The sequence below is a fragment of the Protopterus annectens genome, chromosome 2.part1 (assembly GCF_019279795.1).
Source record: "Protopterus annectens isolate FY-2018-M chromosome 2.part1, PAN1.0, whole genome shotgun sequence".
Classification (NCBI taxonomy): domain Eukaryota; kingdom Metazoa; phylum Chordata; order Ceratodontiformes; family Protopteridae; genus Protopterus; species Protopterus annectens.
The window spans coordinates 1,712,290,523-1,712,310,181 of NC_056729.1; the positions used below are offsets into that span (position 1 = coordinate 1,712,290,523).

Consider the following 19,659-nt stretch of genomic DNA (forward strand, 5'->3'; position numbering starts at 1 on the left):
AGCCCTACTCTAAACTAGGCACAATACAATATGCATTTACGTGAACATGTTCCTCAAGCTACCCAGTTACGTCATTCGCTCCAATGGAGCTCAGGAAGTTTGAACTGTATCGTCCAATGTGCGGAGCCTAAGCCTTTTGACAGAATCAAATTATGTCCTCACATTTCATACAAGTGTTCATATCTCTGGAACCATAGGGATTATGAAAGAAGTATAAGTGGCAAACTCTTCAGCACAAACTATGAAACCAAATTTTTATGAGTCCAAGTAAATACAGTAATTATTACATTTGCAATATTTTGTAAGCAACTTACAATATCTCAGCAACCACTCAACTTACACACATGCTCTCAGCAGCATTTTATTCGGCTAGCTGAGAGCTATGAGGCTAAGGAGTTCTGTCTGTGTTACTTGTTTGCTGAGTTATTTAGAATAATGTGAAAATTATGTCTACACAAATTAATATCAGAAAAACATTTAATATCAATTTAGCTGCACTAGACAGAGGTCAAATATTAATACAGTTGAGTTTGCCATTGTGTAAGCTTTAAGATGAAATATTTTAAATCCTTGTACGTAACATGGTTTAGGAATTATTGATGAAAATACAAACAAACAGTATCTGACATCTAGAGGCATCAGTAGGAGTTAACTGCAGATACACCTGGAGGCATCACGCGGATATAATGAGTTAAGACAAAACTAAATCTAAACCAAAATGACACCTAAAGCACGTTTCACAAAAATATTTCACATTTTGGATACAATGTACATAATGTAGGCAGTCAATTTTTGACTAGGCTTCTATTGGGTTGATATAGGAATTATTGATGAAAATACAAACTAACAGTATCTGACATCTAGAGGCATCAGTAGGAGTTAACTGAGACACTTATTGGCAAAAACCCAGAAGACATAGCTAATACTTTTAACTCATTCTTTACTGAAACTATCCAGTCACTAGCCAATCAACTACCCCCTCCTTCCTCTCCCCTAGCTAACATTTCTGAGGATACATTCCCCCTCTTTAAATTACAGCCTATCCCCACCTCTTACATTAGAATCTTACTGAAGAAACTTAAACCAACCACCCTCTCGGCAGACCAACTCCCAGCAGAATACTTACAAATAGCAGCAGATGCGATAGCCTATCCTATCTCTATCCTGATTAATCGAACTATTACAGAGGCCACTATCCCCTCGATCTGGAAAATATCCTACGTCATACCACTCCATAAGGGTGGCTCTTCTACCGAACCATCCAACTACAGACCCATAGCAATTTTGTCTCCAATAGCCAAAATCATGGAAAGATGTGCTCATAAACAATTTCTCCATTACCTCACCCTAAATAACCTATTGACCAAATCCCAACATGGTTTCAGACCCCACCATAGTACTACCACCGCACTCCTTTCTTTTACTGACTCAATTAATACAAATCGTAATAACAGAAAAATATCTTCCGCTCTCTTTCTTGACTTGTCAAAAGCCTTTGATATGGTCAATCACCAACTACTTCTCCACATGCTAGAAACCTTCCACTTTGACACTTCAGCCCTCAAATGGTTCCTTGCTTATCTCTCTGGAAGGCAACAGGCAGTCCAATGGCAAAATAAGCTCTCTTAACTACTACCCAATACCATAGGTGTTCCCCAAGGCTCCATACTAGGTCCCCTTCTCTTTTCCGTCTTCATTAACGAACTCTATTCAGTCATCCCCAAAGCCATATGCATCCAATATGCAGACGACTCAACCCTTATCTGTTCAGATGTCACTCTCCCTGCTTTAGAAGTAGCAACCCAACACTGCTTTGCTACAGTAGAAAAATGGCTCTTTGAGAGGAATCTCATCCTAAACCCAAAAAAAACTAAGTTACTACTATTCTTTCCCACCTCAGCTCGTCCTCTAGTGCAACACAATACACAAGCTAACAATACTACCTTCTCCGTTCAGTCTAAAAACGGGACCATAATTGAACCCGATACCAACACTAAACTACTAGGGGTGACTATTGACAACAAACTTAAATTTGACTTGCATATCAGCCAGACTATAAAAGCTGTAAATAAGAAACTCGGATCCTTGTATAGAATCAAGAACTTCCTAACTCCCAATGCTAAACTAACTATCGCCCGTACCCATCTCCTCTCCACACTTCTCTATGCCTCACCTGTATTCTCTTTCCTCAACATATGCGATATTAATAAACTATCCATGACTTACAATCACATTGCCAGATTTATAACAGGGGCTCCTTATAGAACTCACCACTGCCACAATCTAAAGAAACTTGACTATTTAGAACTATCCAATCTTCTCAAACTAAACCAACTCTCTGTAGCATTTAAAATCATTAAGGAACCTGACAAAACCCCTTCACTGAATAACCTACTGACCCCCTACTCTAACCTAAGTAGTCTTCGCTCCTCCAACAGATCTCTGGTCCAAACCATCAAATCCAATAATATGGGCAGCGATGCTCTCTTCGCCAATACAATAGGAAAGGTTTGGAACTCCCTCCCTAACTACTTAAGACTCACTAACTCCCTCTCTCAATTTAAAAAACATCTTATACAATTCTTTAAGGCACATTGGCTATGCTCATGTGCAAATCCAGACTAGTTGCTAATTGAACTACAGCATATCCTATCCTACTTGAACTAGCTAACTGGGGTACTCCTCTTTTTTGGCATCAAATAATTCGTAAATAAACTGACTACTACCCTATTTAGTTCGTTCTACTGTAATCAGTTTCTCTATGATCACTTGGAACCCTGCAATGGTGTAGAACTTTTTGAACATAGTAACATTATTGTCTCTTGAATTTGTCTCTTGAATTTGTATTGTACTTGTAATTTTGAGCTGGATTCTTTACTGTCTTGTTGATACAATAATCATGCCAAGGAAAGCATAAAGAATGTTAATTTGTTATGCCTTTCATTTATGTACCTGTAAACCTATGTGTTTTCTGTTTATTTCTCTGTGGAGCTTTTCTACCCGGGCCTCCGCTGAAAATGGACATGTATCCAGTCGGACTATCCCGGTCAACAAATGTAAAATAAAAAAAAAATAAATAAATAAAATAAATAAAATAAATATACTTTCACTAAGTGACCAAACCACAAAAACACTCAAAATTGTTTATTAGACCTACATGGTTGGAATTATTCACCATACTAATGTTACTGCCATTAGCTGTTTGTGATACTTTTGTTGCTTTAACTTACAACACATTTATATATTAATATAAATAAATAAACCTGGATCTATTATTGTACAGAACTGCATGCACAATTCTTTCTGTAGTTTGTACATGTATATCATGTATTCACCTTGTAACCAAGTTAGGGTTGGGAACTGGCATAATATTTAAGGTATTTACCTTACAAACACAAGGTGCAGGGCTTGATTCCTACAAGGAATAATGGCCTAAGCTTAAATGGTCCCCAAGAGCAGTTAGCCTAATACTGACCTATGAACATGAACACATAAATTCATAACCAAATATGTTAAAGAAAGAAATATAAATCGGAAATAAGCAAGTATATTCTCAGAGGGGGTGTCTTCTGAATGGAATCTACATGCAGTCCTTCTGCCCATGTCCACCCCCCCCTGTATTCAGTCTCTTCCTGCACTTCCAAAACATATCATAGGTGAACCAGTAACTTTCAAAATACCTGTGTGTAACTACTGAAGCCAAAACAAGTATATTTCAGCTAATCTGATTATAAAGGAATATTTAATCACTCCAAGGTGATCATTGTGCCATTCTATACCTCACTGAGCCACTTATTAAATACAGTGGTACACTTTTTACATTTTGAACAAGCTATCTGAAACAATTTGAAAAGGTACACAGTTTCCTTACTAGACAAAGCACAGAACCTTGAAATGTGAACCAGGTGGGAAAGGCTTTAGGAATTATTATATCTTGTTTTTTAGAGGTTCATTTTACATCTTCAAGGCAATGGTCCAGATTCGAAAACAGTTGATCTCAGTGCAAGTCTGCTCTGATTCTGAAAGACATACTCTCAGTGTAAGTGACTTACTTTGATGTAAGGCCTATCTATAAACAGGCTTACTGTGGGGACCAAATTCCAAAATACCTGCTACCAGTGTAAGTGGTCACTTATACTGACAGCAAGTCTTTTGGAACTGGGACCAATGTCTCACTGAGTTCTTTTTGAGAGTACATGCCTGGAGCATGCCAGGGAGTGGAACTAACATTAGACTGAGGAATGTAATATGAAAAATATGTACTAGTAAAAGAAAAGTGACAGATACATTACAAAACATCTTCCAAGACTATGCTTTAACCTCTCCTTCACAGACAGACGTCAACCATTAACTTAATTCAAAAATAACCCTGATGTGTATAAGGGAAGTAAGAAATATCAGGTGGTTACAAGTACTCAACCTTCATGAAGGCCAGTAGGTTGTGAGCTTGGCAAATAAATATATGAACCATATATATATATATATATATATATATATATATATATATATATATATAAATTTTACAGGATTGCATCTCTCATAGAATGCCAACCCATATAAAGCATTATCTCTCCAGTGTTTGCCAAGCATTTGCCTGGAATTCTAGATATGAATGAAGAATTTTTCTACTTCCTCATACATACCTGCATCTTTGGCCCATCGTAAGATAGATGTTACTTCATTGCCTTTTGTAGTGTTGCACATCGAACGGACAGCTGCTGCATTCACACCTACAGTACCTTCATTTGCCTTCACACCACACAAGTAGGCAGTTGCAGTTCCAGCACTATCTGGGACCTGTGCATTAGTGTTGTAGGTCTGAAAATAAACACGTGCAATGTGTGAAATACCTTGGAAAAAGCACATGTCATCAGTGCACATCTGCATCAAATTAAAGGGAATGGACTTGGATCAAAAATATTTAAAATGTCAGCATACAAGACTTCTCAGTAGTATTAATAAGATCACAAAGCTACATAAATGAATGAGAAATTTAACTTATTATATATTCTTAGATTTTCACAAGGAAAGCATTGCAGCACAAACTGAATGTGAAAGGAGTTTCAAAAGAAGACCCTACCATACATCAATATACAGGGAAAAGACATACACTTTCTGGAGGATTAAGGTTCTGTAGTGTTAATGAGATGCTTCATACAACCAAAGGCTCAGGGTTTGATTCCTCGCACCTACATTTACAAACTGTGTGACTGAGCAATTCACATAACCAGACAGAGCTCCCAGGTTCCCCATTTTAAAAAATATCCAACTAAGGACAGTGTGTCAGTGGTATCTATGAAAATAAAATCACACTGCTTCAGTCAGACAAGATTTCAGCATCTTTACTTATACACAATCAAGCAGTGAACAGCTGAATGGCCTTATAACACAGCTATCACACTACCAGTGTGTGTGTGTGTGTGTGTGTGTGTGTGTGTGTGTGTGTGTGCGTGTGTGTGCGTGTGTGTGTGTGTGTGTGTGTGTGTGTGTGTGTGTGTGTGTGTGTGTGTGTGTGTGTGTGTGTGTGGTAAATACACACACACACACACACACACACACACACACACACACACACACACACACACGCACACACACACACACATACACACACACACATCTACTTTCTTTACATGAATGTACATTTCAATGACTTGTACTTATCTGAGCTGAATCCACCGAAGCTGCATTTCAATGAACGGACTAATGAATTCCTTTCCTTGTGGAAGGAACCACTTGGCCACCATTGTAACCAAATGAAACAGAGGAAGAAGTAAGCCCACCAAAGTGGGGCTTCACCTCCCACACCTCCCCTGTGGGAGGCTTCGCCTCCATCCCCCCATTTAAATATATCAACTCCGAGATCACACTATATGGAAGACAGGGCACAATTCACTGTGGTGCCCACAGTGGTTCCTTTTACAGGGAAAGGAATTCTGCAGTTGGTTCGTTCATTGAAATACAGCTTTGGTGGATTCAGCTCTGGTAAGTTCAACTCACTGAAATGTACTTTCAGGTAAATAAAGTAGTTCCACACATATACATGCATACAAATAACAGGCAAGAAAAACTGACCAAATCGTTAGCGAACTGTGCTTCACATCTGTTCCACTCACTGGAGGGAAAAAAAAAACACAGCCAGATCTCACTCTGAATCCTAGACTCAGTCTCTTACAGATTACAATATGTAGCAAATTAGCACCATCTTGAAAGGACATTTAGCAGAGAAAAGCTATGAGACATAGAAGTACTTCAAAAACAGGAAAAGAGTAAATCAATAAAAACAAAACACCAGAAGCAGACACCAAAACACAAATGAATTACCAAGACTATATAAAATAAATGAAAATGAAACAGGATTTGGGATTCTGACAGAAGTTAAATACACCTTATAGTAATTGTGAAAGGTCCTTACTCTGGGCCAGCAATCAAGGAGACTCAGTCCTCACCACTGACTCTGATGAGGGATGGTCACTAGGAGCAAAGATGGATTTGCACCTTAATTTCAGATGTGGTGCCTAAACCAAGCAAAATTTCCCCTTAGAAACACACAGAGAGCATGCTCCAGACCTGGGGCTGGACTCTCTCTCTCCAGGAGTACACAGAATTCCACACTGACTACTTTAGAGCTATGTGTCCTTGTTCTCAGTAGCTAACACACACACTTGGATATTTGAGTTTCACACACACACATACACATGGGAAAAGCTGGCACAGATTTACCAGCTGTTCTCCTTTCTGCCCAGACTCTGAGGTAATCATGCTATCACCAGTCAGCTACTCTAAGGCTCTTACAAAGTGTACCTAATTATACTGTATACAATTAATACTAATATAAATGGTAGAATGTGACCAAAGCACTAAGGGTTTCAGGATTGGCCACAGTGTCATTAAAACAAAGTACTCTCATGATGTTAAAAGTATTCTCTAAAGGACCAGCCACAATGAAAGGTATTAAAATATTTAATAAATAATAAAACAGAAAAAAAGGGGAATACTGAATACAATAAACAGTTTCGACCACAGAGATATAAAAAATAATACAGTTGGATAGTTTCTCACAGATGCAGAAAAAAATACTAAACTATTCTCACTAAATGTCCCTGACTAACTAAAGAATTACTTTTCCCTGACTACTTATTAAAGCAAGGCAAACGGATGTGTGCCAAGTGCCTTACCACAGCAAAAGCTAGATGATGTCTCTCTGACTGCCTGGATGTATGAGATACATATCCTGGCAGAAATCTTTCCCATCAGATTCTGAAAAACAAAGTGGTGCTGCAAGAGTTCTGAATAAATCCGATGCTGGTTAAAGGATGACATCACCTCTGGTCAGCTGACTCTGGTACAATACACACAGAGCTTTGTAAAGATCTGTGGCAGCATCTGAAACCTGTAACACAATTTCAAACTTTCCACCCTTCCAGGGTACTCTGGTAAAACAGAGAGAAGAAACACCAAAAAATTCAAAAGAAACATAAAATAAAATCACCATGACACAGGAACCACACTGGCTTCACAGAAAATTTTGGTTACCAACTAAATATGGCGTAGTTGAGAAAAATATGGAGAAGATGTTTTTTGTTGCTAGATTTTCTAATTTTTCTTTTAAGTTGGAGAACATAATCAAATGTGGCATGTCATTTGTGAAGATGCTTCTGTAGGCTTTTAGTTTTCAAGATTCATTACTTTTTCTTATGGTAGATACAACAACTTTTTTAAAAGAGTTAATTAATGGTAAAGTTATAAAACGTACAGCAGGTGGCAATAATTAATGGTAAAGTTATAAAACGTACACCAGGTAGCAAAGTGGGTACTTATTTGTGTGGCAATTGTTCAGTTTGTGGTACAGTCAAAAAAATCTAGAATTAATGGGAAATTGTATACAGATAGGGAATTTTATAATTGTAATTCTTGTGGAGTAGTCTATATTATTGGGTGTGATTGTGATAGTAGTTGGTACATTGAGCAAACAACTAGAAAGGTTAAGACACATATTTTAGAGCACATGGGGGATATAAGAAAAAAATATATGGAGAGTCCAGTGGCTACTCATTTTGTGTCTAGGCATGAAGAGTTAGTAAAAGGTTTATTTTTCAGTGTCTTAGCATGACCTTCAGCCAGTAGGGGGGATTTTAAGAGGGAATTAAAGATGATACAATGCAGAATGATTATTAATTATCGTAGTTTATATCCCATAGGTATGAATTTATATAGCAACATCACTTTACAAGATATAATGTTCAGCATTTATTAAGTCTTTTGGCCTGTGTTCATATGAAACAAACTCTGAAATCTAAAATTGTGATGCAGTGCCTTTCTTAAACTATTTCTTAAAATATTTATGAAAATATGAGTATTTTACTTTAAAAATATGATGTGTAATTTTCCCTCTTTTTTAAATAGCTATTCAGCATCAAATAATTAATTAAATATGTTCATTGGTGTATTGCTTAAGTACATGTTGTATAAATGGAGATTTATTTTGGATTTAAATTATTCCGTGAAGGTGAAAGGCTGAGGTATCAGAATAAAATTTTGGTAACCAGCATTTTCCATGAAGTCAGTGTGGTTCCTGTGTCATGGTGATTTTATTTTGTGCTTTTTTTGAATTCTCTGGTAAACCATACACATTGGATTAGTTACAACAATACAACCTAATATACATGCATACATTCTTTCTGTCCAGCAGGACCTACTGTTGACGCATTTTTAAAACAAGTAACTTCACAAATATCTTTTTAATTCAAACATATGTACAAATCAGTGTGACAGTCAAATCAAAATCTTTACAAAACTCCAGAGAGCTATGCTGGCATATGTTATACATGCACTGCCCTACTCTCCCTGGCACCGATGGCACTACCTCATACCATTACAGTAATAAAAATAAAAATCAAACTTAACTATTTTACATGATTAGTAACACTAAATGACAAGTAAAAAAAATAAATGTCCGACTGAAAGTGAAAGAATAAACAGCCAAAACAGTAAATGAAGCTTGTGGGAAAAGACAAGAAATGCACAAAATGAAGCGAAAACACACACACACACACACACACACACACACACACACACACACACACACATGCACACACACACACACACACACACACACACACACACACACACACACACACAGACACACAGACACACACACACACACACACACACACACACACACACACACACACACACACACACACACACACACACACACACACACACACACAGACACACACACACAGACACACACACACACACACACACACACACACACACACACACACACACACACACACACACACAATCTATACACACACACACACACACACACACACACACGCGCGCGCGCGAGCACACACGTACGCACACAGTAAAAAGACTCTGCCAGATTTTGTGCCTCACAACACCCTTTAGTGTGCAGTATCTGTACCATACCCACTCAGTCATGTCAGTGCATGCTTACATGTTGCAGGCATGCATACCAGAGTATTTTATCATACACCTGTATCAATACATGTATCTGTCTAATGTGTGTGTGTGGGTCTACTTCTAAATTTTGAAATTTCAAAACTTCAAATCCCTAATGATTGAGACCATAATATCGAAGTTTTGAAACTTTGAACCATTTAAATGGAGATCGCTGTTATTTACCATTTCCCTCGCTGTAGTGTCATCTCGGAGTTGATTGGTATATTTAATTAGCAGGGGTGTGGGGGATTTACCTCCCTGCAAAAACATAAAAAAAGTTTTTATTTTTTTTTATTTATATTTTGAAGTTTCGGAACTTTTATCTTATGATCTCTACCAGAAGAAATTCTAATTTTTGAAAAAAAAATACACACACACACATGAGAGAAAAATATATAGATAGATGAATAGATATAGATAAATCTATATCGATCCATCCATCCATCTGTGTATATATATATATATATATATATATATATATATATATATATATATATATATATATATATATATATATATCTACATGGGTTTAGTACATTTGATTGAAAATGCCTAAAAGTGGACATCTGTTTGGTTGACATGCTTTGATCTACAGAATCAGATGGCTACAGATGTGCAAGACTGAGAATCCCCAAGTACTTGAATAAGCCCTTTTCCTGGGGATTGTGCAATCGCAGAGTTGTAAATAGCAGTTTTGGGGGAAGCTCCCATGCAAACATATTTGCTTCTTAATTTCCTGGAACATGTGCAGTAGCCTGTCAATGATTTTTTTGCCGATGTTTAGATATTAACATTACATCAATATTTTGCCTCATGCAGCATAATACTTATATTGAGTATTTATGTCGTGCATGGAGTTTGCTGATAAGTTTTTCCAAAGAGTGTAAAGCACCAGGATGGTGTGAAACCCGACCTTAACAAATGTTAAGCATCTCCTGCTAAAGTTGTTAAGGTTGGGTCTCGCACTTGGCATTAAAACCTGCTAGTACTGAGCAGTACTGACCAGCAAGTGACAGCGGAAGAAATAAAAGATTTGTTTTTGCCTGCAGTCTTTACAGACAAGGTGTCCCTAACTTCTGTTATTAGAGTAAAAGTAGCTTTATTAACAGGAAGCGAGTTCATTTGCATTTTCTAAAAGATGAAGTCTGAAACTTAGATGCATGTCATTATTTAGTGAAACGTGGATTTCAGTCTCACGTTGAAATGCTTGGCATCCATGTGTCGAGCACATGGCGTAAGATTAGTAAACCAAAGCGATCATAATCCTCCATATTATATACGCACGCACGCACACACATATATATATATATATATATATATATATATGGATTCGCTTTAGAAGACTGAAAGCCCATAACATTGAAATTCAAAATATTAGGACCAAAATCTTGAAAGTTCAAAACATTGAATCCCATAACATTGAAAAACCATAGGAAACCAACAGTTAATGTATGTCAGCACAACTACATACAGAAACAAATAAAAAACAAACCGCACTAAACTTCTCCAAATATAAGCACCCCCCCACCCCTGCTACTGAAATATATCAAGTCTGAGATCGCACTACACAGAACAAAACAGCAAAAATATGATTCTGCTGTTTTGTTCTGTGTAGTGCAATCTCAGAGTTGATATATTTAAGTAGCACGGGGTGTAGGGGGATGCAGGGTGGCTTGCCCCCCTGTTTATATTGGGGAAGTGTAATACAGTTTGTTTTTTATTTGTTTCTGTTATGTAGTTGTGCTGGAATATAGTACATGTTGCTTTCCTATGGCTTTTCAATGTTATGGGATTCAATGTTTTGAACTTCAAGATTTAGGTCTCAATGTTTTGAATTTCAATGTCATGGGCTTTCAATTTTTTAAAGTGAATATATATAAAGATTTACTATGACTTACATGAACTGCAGTAATTCAAATAGCCGATGTACGAAATCATGGTTTACAAGGAACAGGAAATCGAACCAAAAGTGGTCGATCACGTTTAGTCAAGTTGCGTGGTGCACTCGACCTTTCAGCAAATGATGTGTCAAGACTGTGAAGGGAGGTCTTGCTTCAGTGAGGAGCAGGGAAGTAGGCAATTTCCTCACTGTAGTGTGATCATGGTGTTGGTATATTTAATATGCAGGGGATGGGGGGTGCAGGGGGGCATAGCCCCCCTGCTAAATAGTAGAGGTAAGGTGAGTAACATGGGTGGAAGGCGTGGATGTCGAAAATGTTAACTACACATTTCAGTGTTTCCCATTTTCGACATTCCGGTCTTCCGCTGTTTTCGATGTTCCAACTGTTCGACCCGACCCCTTTCGAATATACCATAGTAAACCATATGTATATATATATATATATATATATATATATATATGGATATATACACACACATACACATACATATACATGTGCACACACACACACACACACACACACACACACACACACACACACACACACACACACACACACACACACACACACACACACACACACACACACACACACACACCTATATCTATATCTATGAAAAAAAAAAGTTGCAGCTTGTTTTCCCACCTTTCCTGTTACTAGTGTAGTCCAGATATAGATTTGCTGTATTCAGGACTATATTGTAGTTTGTGAGTTCTCCAGACCTTTCTTGCCCAATACACTAATTATAGGTGACTCGATAGTGAGGCACACTGATGTCCCACGCACTAGGTTGAATAAGGAGAAGGTAACAGTCAGCTGTCAGTCGGGTGCCAGTATCTGACACTTAACACAAGCACTCAGGTCATTCCACAACAAGTACAAGTATGACTCTGTCATTGTCCATGTGGGTGTGAATGCCCTGAGATGCACCTCCCTTAACTACATGAAGAGAGACATGGAGGAGCTCTCAGATTATGTGGCCCAGGCAGGTATGACCCTAGCCCTGAGTAGCATCCTACTGTCATCCAGAATGATACTGCAGTACAAGCAGAAAATGATTGCCCTCAAGAACTGGCTAAGTTTCTGGTGTCATTATAAGGGGATCCAGTATCTGTCTGCTTGGGATGACATGATTGACACACCTCGATGCTTTGCCAGAGATGGCCTGCATCTGTCACCCCTAAGATTCCAGATACTGGCTAAGGTTCTTGCCACCCCTATAGTGCCTTTTTTAGGCAGTGTTCCAAAAGATCAAATTACCACCGTAACAACTATAAATAAATGCAATGTAAGGGTCATGCTGCTCAATGCTAGAAGTCTAAATCTCAAGATGCACATGCTCGAAGAACTTCTCAAAATGGATAACATCGACATCTGTGCTGTAACGGAGACCTGGTTTAAAGCAGCAGAAAGCACCCCTGTGCTACCAGGCTATAACTCATTCCACACCTTTTGGTCCAGAACATGGACCGAAGCTCCAAAGGTGGTGGCATCTCCATATTCATACAGGATATGCACACCTCCAGACTAGTAGCCCAGCATAACACATCGGAGATACTTCAGGTATAACTAACAGTGGGTAAGATGGCGATTCAGGTTGTAGCCTGCTATAGGTCCCCAACCATATCCCAAGACTCTCACTCCACGTTTCTAAACACCCTGGAAACTATTAGGGTCCAACCCAACACTCTCATATTGGGTGACTTCAACTACCCCTCCATCAACTGGGAAAACTACTCATGCACCAATACACTTGCCCAACGATTCATGGAATTCATTAATTCTAATGCGCTGGACCAGCTCATTCTTACCCCCAATAAAGGAAGCAACATCCTTGACCTGGTTATTACTAACATGGGCAACTGTTGCTCAACACCAGTAGTAATTTACTCCCTGGTTAGATCAGACCATAAACTACCATGGAAATCTACATCTCACCCACACCACCAGCAAAGGTAACTACCAAGAAAAACTTCTCCAAAGCTGACTTTGGGCTCCTATGAAGAAATAGTCAGGGAATTGTTATAGCTAGGCTTGTATAGGCCATAGGGCCAATAGCCTAGTACCAACCTATGAAACTAAAAATAGAGGTGGCTAACTTCAAGGCACCCATGTCAATGGAAAATAGGTGCATGACTGATGAATCATACACCAATGCACTGTACGAACATGTACATAAATGCATCGACCTGGCCATACCCAACAGAACCAAGACACTCTCCTCCAAAATAAGGAAGCCAATCTGGTGGTCCCCTGCCATTAACAAACTCTACAACAGAAGGAAGAAACTGTTGCAGAAAAAGATGAAGTCCCAAGACTGGAAAAACTCCCTTATTAGCCTCAACAAAAAGTTGAGATCCCTCATCAAAACCTCTAAAGCTAGCTATGAAGGAAGAATTGTGACAGACACTAAAAACAACCACAAAGCCTTCTACAGTTATGTCAGGAATCTTCATGGCAATACCCAGATTTGCTCTGAGTTACTGCACAATGGTACCTCCTATACTGAGCCACCAGATATTTCCAACATACTGGCCAACAGATCCAGTGCCAACTTTACCCCCCACACAAAGAACCAATCATAATACCAGAAGAATGCCAGGCACCCAGCATTACTGCAGCACAGGTTAAAGCTGCATTGTCCAAGGCCAAGAATACAGCTTCCATGGGACCCGACAATATCCTTGGTTGTGTTCTGCATGAACTATAAAGTGAACTGGCACCACACATGTGTGCCCTGTTCAAGCACAGCCTCACTTCAGGCTTTGCCCCTACAGAATGGCGCGCTGCTACAGTCATCCCTCTCCATAAAGGGGGAGTGACTACAAGCTCTGGGAATTATCACCCCATTAGCCTAATGAGTCTGATATGCAAGGCTATGGAGCGCATCATCATGGACCTAATTAATAAGGATATAGGGAATCTCCAAACTCTGGATCTCACGCAATTTGATTTTGTGAAGGGTAGATCATGCCTGCTCAACCTGGTTGACTTCTTTGAGTCAGTCACCAGAGCTGTGGATTAGGGCAAGGCAGTTCATACAGCCTACCTTAACCTGGCCAAGGCCTTTGATACCATTCCCCACTCAAGAATTATTGATAGATTCACCAAACTAGGCATCAACCCTTATATCACTAGGTGGGTTGCAAACTGGCTTAGAAATATAACCCACAGTGTGAAAGTTGCAGACTCCAAGTCAGACTGCAGACCAGTCAGGAGTGGAGTCCCACAGGGATTTGTCCTGGGTCCTCTCCTGTTTGGTATCTACTTCTCAGAAGTCCAGACCAACACAGAGGGACTCTGGCTGACCAAGTTCTCCAACGATTGCAAGCTGGGAGCCATTATTAACTCCCCAAGTGATGTAGACATCCTACAGAAAGGCCTCACTGAGACCAATGACTGGTGTCGAAACCATGCCTTTAAGATTTATTTATTTATTTATTGCATTTGTTTACCGGGATAAGTCCACTGGGCCTAAAAGAGCCCATTTCAGTGGAGGCCCAGGGAGAAAAGCTCCAACGAGATACAGAACAAATATAAACATTAATTAGTACAGAAGCAGAAACATTGTTACAGATAGTAAATATAGTAACATATACAGAATATATACATAAAAGCAGGAATCTAGTTTGTTTGATTACAGCAATATATACAGAAAATATACATTAAAGCAGAATTCAATAAATGCCAAAAAATGCATAGTCATTCCCTTTGGGAAAAACTCAGTTCCCACCAATTACCACATTGATGGTAGCCCACTGAACACTGAAGTCATTATAAGAGATTTGGGGATACAGGTTGACAGCAACCTCTCCTTCAACCACCACATTGCCACTGTGGTCAGAAAGTCCTTCTATATGGCACATCTCATTATTAAGTGTTTTGCATCCAGGAAGAAAGAGGTCATTGTCTCTCTCTACTCTTCCCTCATTAGACCAATCATCGAGTATAATGCCCCATTTGGCATGTACCTCATTAAACACCTGCAACTGCTGGAAAGGCCACATAAGTCCCTCATGAAGAGGATCCTAGGCCTTAAACACATGCTCTACATAGACTCAAAACTCCAGCTTTTATCTGTCTCATATCATCTATTAAGAGGCGATCTCTTCTTGACTTACAAAGCCATGTCTGACTCAGCCCTGTTAGAAATGTTACACCTAAAGAAATCCCAATCCCTCCGCACCACACGCTCCAGGGATCTCAACCTCATTACCACAATCAACAGAACATGCTGGAGGGACAGGTTCATAACCCAGAGACTACCGATGCTCTGGAACAGACTTCCCATACATGTCAAGAAAAGCACCTCACTGGCCCTTTTCAAGATAAATCTTGATGAGTGGATGGGAAATAGAAAGTTCACCCCGGGGGTTACTGCAGTGGCTGTACTTGATAGAGGCACTGGAAACTAACAACGGGCAGCACAATGCCAGGGCACTTCTATGGGCTAGGCTTGTAAAGGCTCCAGGGCCGTTGGCCTAGTACACACCTATGAACCCATATATACTTACATACACACACATTTTATATATATATATATATATATATATATATACACATACATATATATATATATATATATATATATATATATATATATATATATATATATATGGTTTCACTTTAGAATCTCGAATTCCTGAAAACTCGAACTTCATATGGTCGAGACCATATGATCACGTTTTCAGAAACTCGAAATTCCCAACTGAAATAAAAAAAAAAAAAAAAAAAGACAAATACATCGTTTCTGCAGGGGGGCAAGCCCCCTGCACCCCCACACCCCCCTACTTAAATATACCAATTCTGAGATCGCGTTACAGTGGGAAAAAGGAAAATCTCCCATTCCGTGCTGTATGCAGAAGCACAGAACGGGAGATTTCCCATTTCCTCGCTATAGTGCAATAACAGAGATGGCATGTTTAAGTAAGGAGAGTGCAGGGGGCTTGCCCCCCCCTGCAAAAAAACTAATATTAATCTAAATTAAAGTGTTTTTTTTAACACTTTACAATTTCGAGTTTCTGGAAACTCGATCATATGGTCTCGACCATATGAAGTTCGAGTTTTCAGGAATTCGTGATTCTGAAGTGAAACTATATATATATATATATATATATATATATATGTATATATATATAAAATGTGTGTGTGTGTAGATATATATATATGTATATATATATATATATATATATATATATATATATATATATGTGTGTGTGTGTGTGTGTGTGTGTGTGTGTGCGCGTGTATGTGTGTGCGTATATATAATATATATATATATAATTGGCTTAGTTTCTGGAATCTTTCCTGTGGAATTCAATATCTGTCTGCGTGGGAGGACATGGTTAACAAACCATGTTGCTTTGCAAAGAATGGTCTGCACATGTCTCCCCTGGCTGTCCCCATATTGGCTAAAACTTTATTCACTCTTTGGAACCTTTTTTATGACAATTTAACAAACCTATCAGCATAGCACATAAAACCCAAAGAAACCTACAGGATTTACTGCTCAATGCTAGGAGACTAAACAAAAAACTCCACACCCTACAAACAAGCACGCCTCACTCTGGAGAATATATACATTTGTGCCATTACTGAGATGTTGTTTAAATCCACAAAAACTGCTCAGGCAGTATAAGGCTTCAGTACCTTCCACACATTTACACCATCAGCAGCAGAGCAAACTCATTCTATATTAGCAACAAGTACAACTCTAAGTTTGCTAAACAGGACAATGACCTGGAAGTTATCCATGTACCCATATCATGTCATAGCAAGCTCTAGGTCACTCTACATGTCCATAGAATCCCATAGTTCATATCCAGACCTACTGGAGACACTAATCATTAAAGCAAATACCCTGTTCATAGACCAAATACCCTTTACATGGGATACTATCCAAGCCTTTATGGACTGGGAAACATACACTACAGGATTCCAGGGCTTTATTAAAACAAATACCCTTGACTACACAGTGCATACACCCACGAGAAGTACTGGACCTGGTACTCCCAATATGGGAGAGTGAACCCCCCCACCCTGAGAGTCATATCCTCACTGCTGAGGTCAGACCACAAAGCTGTCTCCTTCGAAATAAAAATCAACTCTATAACCTGAGCAAAGCATGTAACCATTAGAAAGTATTCCAAAGCAAGCCATATCCTATTAAGTGGGTGGTGCAGTGGTGCAGCGGTTAACATTGTCACCTCACAGCAAGAGGTTCTCCGGTTCGATTCTCGGCTGAGGTGCCTTCTGTGCGGAGTTTGCATGTTCTCCCAGTGTTCGCATGGGGTTTCCTCCAGGTACTGCGGTTTCCTTCCACATTCTAAAGACATGCGACTGAAGCATTTCTCCCCGGGCCACCACTGAAAAGAGGCTCTGTGTAGCCTAGTCAGACTTTCCTGGTCAACAATTGTTAAATAAATAAATAAAATATATAATTGTCTGTCAAAAATCAGTGCCCTTCCCAACCTCAAATTCATCGCAATTCATGCTGAATTGTTCACAGAGACCATGTACAACCATGTAAATGGCTGTATAGAGGCTGTTCTACCTAGTAGAAGTAGGTTCATAGGTTCATAGGTAGGTACTAGGCTATCTGCTCGAAGGCATTTATAAGCCTAGCTGGAATGTGTTGGCTTTCGCTGCCCCCTTAGATTAGTTCCCTGTGCCTCTGTCCAGCAGAGCCATTGAAGTGATCCCTGGGGTAAACTTTCTGTTTCCCATCCACTCGTCAAGGTAGAGGGTTAGTGAAGACCTCTGCCTAATGTAGACTGGAATCTTGATCCAGAGCATGGGAAGTCTCTGGGACAGGAATCTATCCCTCCAGCACATCCTATTTATTGTTGTGGTGAGGTTTAGATCCCTGGAGCATGTGGCTCGAGGGGATCTGGTTTTCTTTAGGTGGAGCATGTCCATCAGTTCTGGGTTGGACATGGCCTTGTATGTCAGGCAGAGATCACCTCTGAGTAGGTGGTATGCAACTGAGTACAGGTGGAGTTTCTTCAGTCGAGCTGCATAGGGCATCTGCTTGAGGCCAGTGATCCTCTTGGTGAGGAACTTCTGTTGTCTTTCCAGTTATTGCTGGTGTCCTGTAAAGTACATTCCAAATGGGGCATTGTACTCTATGATGGGTCTGATGAGTGATGCATAGAGGGACCCAATGACCTCTTTCGATCTAGATGCACACCCTTTTGTGATTAGGTGGGCCACACAGAAGGATTTTCTAACCACTTTGGAAATGTGATTATCAAAGGAGAGGTTACTATCTACTTGGGTCCCCAGATCCCTTATTACATCTTACGTATTTAGGGGGCTACCACCTATGTGGTAGTTTGTGGGTACTTTGTTTTTTTCCAAAGGGGATGACTATGCACTTTTTGGCATTTAGCTTGAGGCCATGGTTTTGACACCAGGTATCTGTCTCAGTGACACCCTTTTGGAGGATGTCTGTGTCAGCCAGAGAGTCAATTATAGCCCCTAGTTTGCAGTCGTCTGCGAACTTGGTCAGCCATAGTCCTCCTGTGCTTGCCTGTACCTCTGAGAAGTATATGCCAAACAGGAGGGGTCCTAGGACTGAGCCCTGGGGAATGCCACTTATAACTGGTTTAGAGTCAGACCTAGATCCTGCAACTCTTACCATGTGGGTTCTGTGCATGAGCCATTTGGCAACCCATCTCGTCACATAGGGGTTTATGTTCAGGCTAGTGAGCTTGTCTATAATACCTGAGTGGGGAATGGCCTTTGTGAGGTCTAGATAGGCTGTGTGGACCACCTTTCCCTTGTCTATAGCCTTGGTCAGTGTCTCAAAGAAGTCCACCAGGTTTAGGAAGCATGATCTGCCCTTAAAACTGAATTGGGTAGGGTCCAGTGTTTAGAGGTTTCCAATGTCTCTGTTAATGAGATCCACGATGATGTGCTCCATAGCTTTGCAGACCAAGCTAGTCAGGCTTATAGGGTGATAGTTCCCGGGGTCCGTCGTGGCTCCACCTTTGTGAAGCGGAATAACCATTGCTGTGCACCACTCTGTGGGCACGTAGCCTGTGGAGAGGCTGGGTTTAAACAGTGTGTTTAGGTGAGGGGTTAGTTCATCTTTGAGCTTGTGTAGGATGCAGCCTGGGATACCGTCCGGTCCCATTGATGCTGTGTTTTTGGCTTTGTAGAGGGCTGTTTTAACCTGAGTGTCTGTGATTTCAGGGGCACTACATTCTTCTGGTATAGTTATGGGCCCTTTTGGGGGTGAGAGTGGGGTGACGTTTGCACTGAACCTGTCTGCCAAGATGTTGGC

The 19,659-nt window shown here is 39.8% G+C and overlaps 1 protein-coding gene across 1 annotated transcript in view; it reads right to left on the bottom strand.

The window, feature by feature from the left end:
• The window catches only part of ALPL (alkaline phosphatase, biomineralization associated), a 693,762-nt gene that overhangs the window by 265,215 nt on the left and 408,888 nt on the right, over positions 1-19,659 (bottom strand). Inside the window, exon 5 of the mRNA XM_044063160.1 lies at positions 4,644-4,818. Within this exon, the coding sequence (XP_043919095.1) occupies positions 4,644-4,818 (175 nt within the window). The remainder of the gene's footprint in view (positions 1-4,643; positions 4,819-19,659) is intronic.